The sequence below is a fragment of the Limulus polyphemus genome, unplaced genomic scaffold (assembly GCF_000517525.1).
Source record: "Limulus polyphemus unplaced genomic scaffold, Limulus_polyphemus-2.1.2 Scaffold401, whole genome shotgun sequence".
Classification (NCBI taxonomy): Eukaryota; Metazoa; Arthropoda; class Merostomata; order Xiphosura; family Limulidae; genus Limulus; species Limulus polyphemus.
In genome coordinates, this window is record NW_013666011.1 from 339,437 (window position 1) to 343,449 (window position 4,013).

At 32.1% G+C, this 4,013-nt stretch overlaps 1 protein-coding gene across 1 annotated transcript in view; it reads left to right on the forward strand.

The window, feature by feature from the left end:
* Positions 1–4,013, forward strand: part of LOC106457990 (peroxidase-like) — a 29,238-nt gene that overhangs the window by 23,456 nt on the left and 1,769 nt on the right. The window contains exons 14-16 of the mRNA XM_022384108.1: positions 1,071–1,273; positions 1,899–2,068; positions 3,167–3,275. Of these exons, the coding sequence (XP_022239816.1) occupies positions 1,071–1,273; positions 1,899–2,068; positions 3,167–3,275 (482 nt within the window). The remainder of the gene's footprint in view (positions 1–1,070; positions 1,274–1,898; positions 2,069–3,166; positions 3,276–4,013) is intronic.

A 4,013-nucleotide genomic window follows, 5' to 3' on the forward strand; every position in this document is an offset into this window, starting at 1 on the left:
AAAGAAACAAGAAGAGAGACAACAGCAGTTGCAAGAAGACCCTGCAAGAATGACTGCAGACATTGCTGCAAAAGAGAGGTTGAACTAACTAGGTGCCATCAAGCTGAAGTCAAGCCGACTGAAAGAGTTGATGATTGTGAAGTGGAACCAAATATAGATATCAAAGCAGAACAGGAGAAAGACCAAGATTTGAAGCCAATGACTGATTTTCTAAAAGCAAGTGTTTTGCGCCCTGCTTGGGAGAAGGTGTCTAGTCTAAGCCCTGTGACAAAGAACTATTGGGCACAATGGGACCAGTTGAAGCTTAAAGATGGTTTTCTTCACCGGAGATGAGAAACTGCAGATGGGAAAGTGGCGACCTGGCAAACGGTTATACCGAGAAAGTTATGGGAAGTTGTGCTGCGTCAATCCCATGATACTGTAACAGGAGGACATCTCGGAGTTAAGAAAACATTGAGTCACCAACGACACAGATTTTACTGGATAAGTATGAGACAAGATGTGGAAGAATGGTGCAGAATATGCAGTACATGTTGTGCTAAAAGGGGACCCAAGCATAAGGGACGTGCTCCAATGAAGTTATATCAAGTTGGTGCATCAATGGAAAGAGTAGCCGTTTGGAATTATAGCGTTTGTTCAGAAAGAATAAACCAGTTTTATTTAAGAAAGGACTTGTATCGGTAAAATTCTTCGGGAAGAATTTTTACGGAAAATTAACGAACGAACGGAGACGTAACAATATATATATATATATATAACTTGAGTGCAAACTACAGTGTGATAAGGGTGAAATTTAGTATTTTAGTGAGAGACCTGCATATCGCTTTACACATGTGCTCTCAGTATATAGTGGCTCAACTCAGGTGAAAAATTATATTTATGACATGGAGTTTAGTAGGATGAATCGAAATAGATAATTGTACAGTTATTATTGACTGATAACCTAAATAATATATATACACTGTTACACATAGCTAAACATAGTGTTTTAGAGTGCATTGTAGTACGTAGACATTTCCAACCCGGCTCTATATTCTATTGGTATATGTACTTTAATGCTCGTTTCATAGGTAACAAACCACCTGTTTGAAAAACCAGGAGAAAGATTTGGTATGGACTTGGCCGCTCTCAACATTCAACGTGGCCGAGAGCACGGTATACCTGGTTATAATTACTACAGGGGCTACTGCGGTCTTCCGAAAGCACGGAACTTTTATGATTTAATCGGTGTTATGCCCAACAAAACAGTCCACAGATATTCACAAATTTACAAGTGAGTTTTCTCTATGATTTTATATATCTCCTCCCTAACTAAATATAAAACATTATAAAAAGATAACACTGTTCAATCTTACGACCAAACATCTAACTGATCGTTTAAGCAAAATGTTAGTTGCTTTTCTCGCTTTGAATGTTTCTCATATTTGTTTTGAGTAAATGCACGCCCGATATTTAAACGAATGTAGTATATGTTTTTATTGTTGTTTTAAGTTTTTTATCGATATGAAAAGACCGTCAAAACTCTCTCTCTCTCCATGAATATTTTATATATATTTGTTTTCAAAAATACATTTACTATTTATTGCCAAAATATTATTGCTGCGTTTATATTAATAAATATTACACCGAGTTTCGTTTCGATTTTCAAATGTATTATATTTGTTCGTAATTTATATTACTTACTGAAATAGTTATGGTCGTTTCAAATATATCTTGTCATTTTTGTTATTTACTGAATTTTATTACACAACTAAATAACGGTTTTATTACACTTTCCAAATGAATGTTAATAATTTTGGCTTATTATACCCGAGACGTCATACTTGTTTACAGTGGATTATGTAACTAGTTGCCTATTCTTATAGTACTTTTTTTTAAAACGTCTTCTTTTATTTTAGGAGTGTTGACGATATTGATTTATGGAGTGCTGGAATCTCCGAGTATGCTTTACCAAATGCCGTCATAGGCCCAACATTTGCTTGTCTGATTGGTGAGCAGTTTGCCAATGTCAGACGTGGTGATCGCTTCTGGTATGAAAATTCGGGCTGGCCCTCATCATTTTCACCTGGTAGGAAAATCTATCATTCTTTAACTGGAATGTTTGCATTTTTATTTATTCTACGCAATTTATCATTTTCACTCGTGTAAATAACAAAGGAAGTATTTTTGAAGTACATTTGTTTTCCTGAAGCTATTTAATTGTACTTATCTCACAAGTTAAAATTTTTAAGATTGCATAAAACATTCCAATGGAAACAAAAAGTCAAGAGTGTTGGTCCATAGATGGTGCACTTCTGTATTTTCTGAATCTTTCTTATTATCTAACCTAAAACTGCTTACAGGTTTGGGAATAAAATATTTATATTGTTGCATTCCAGATTCCTATCGTCAATTTATATGATAAAATGTCGTAAATTCAAATTCTAAAGAAATGTGTAACAAATAGTACGTCTTTTATGAATTGGAAGTTAAAGGTGTATTTTACCACCTATGATTGAAAATCAATTTTATTACCAGTAACTAAAATATAACTTGCTTTGGTAGCTCTGAATAATTGAATCAAACCGCTACTGGCAATTTTATATTACAAACTATAGCAGACGATCCATTTTTACGTTTGGTTAGGTTTTTATAATTTTTACAGACGTTTCATGTAACCCTTAGCCAGACTCTCCCTTTTTGTTGAATATGCATTATTGAAATTATCCAAGATAGCCAAAATTTAATCTTATGCTAGGATAGAGATAGATTTTATCAATCAATTGTTGACTTATATAGTGATCAATTACATTATAAGTTTGAAAATATAGTTTGAAGTGTTTCATTTATTGCTTTCTGAAGAAAATAAATATAGAAAACAGCCATTACGTAAAAAAAATATTATCTGGAAACTACTCAATTATCACTTTGGTTGATCTTAAGTTTTTTTAAATATTTCCACCATGAACAGTTTAAATAACAAACGAATATTTCTTGTTAAAAATCACCATCGTAGTTAATAAAAATGTTACAAACATATTTTCTATGCTGAGTTAAACTAAGTCATCGAAAACTAAAACTAATTTAAATAAAATTTGTGAAATAGTGCAGATTTTCGATTAACGATATATCTGGTATGAAATTAAGCTACTAAGACTAACGGCTGTTGTATATTTTATTATTTTAGAACAACTACAAGAGATAAAAAAAGTGATGTTATGTCGAGTGATGTGTGACAATGCTGATGAAATGGACACAATTCAAATGAATGCAATGTTGACTGCTCATCAGATACAGTAAGTTGGGCTTTACATTTCCTCATCAGGCAGATTACGTTGATATTTTAAAATTATAATCAACAATAATAAATTAATTATTTTAATTCAACAGCCTGAATAAATTAATCTCTTTGGTTCCTCATCAATTAACATTTTTAACGTTTTATAACATTATGATGATGAATCTTCGAGAACTTGTTGTTTTTTGTAATTATTTATCATGCACATTAACAGGTTCAAGTGTTCTAGGTAATGTACTTTTATTTTTAATTCCTTTTCAGAATAAGTTAATCTTTCGATTGTCATCTCATCAAATCCAGTAAATTGTTTTTTAATCAGTCCAGTTTAACTTGCTTAGCACAATACAGCATTTGTACAAACACTTAATAATATATGCACCAAAAATTCTATTTGATCTTGGATAATTTAAATGCAAAACTAACACGCATTTTTGACTAATGTCATATGCACTGGTTGCTTGTCTGTACTGAAGTCGTCAACTTAGGACACTTCAAATCACTTGCTCAAAAAAAAAAAAAGATATTTTTTTGCTAATGTGAAACATCATCAATCGATTGCTTATTTTGACTAAATAAGCAATTATACAGCAGCTTTCAGGACAAAGTGTATGAAATTACGTGTGTAAGTAATTGTTATTAAGAGTCGGAAAATGAGCACGATATCAACATTATTAAATATACACCTGGAAAAAAGTTAAGCACCCCCAAATATTTTTCAGGATTGCTTATTGAAAAT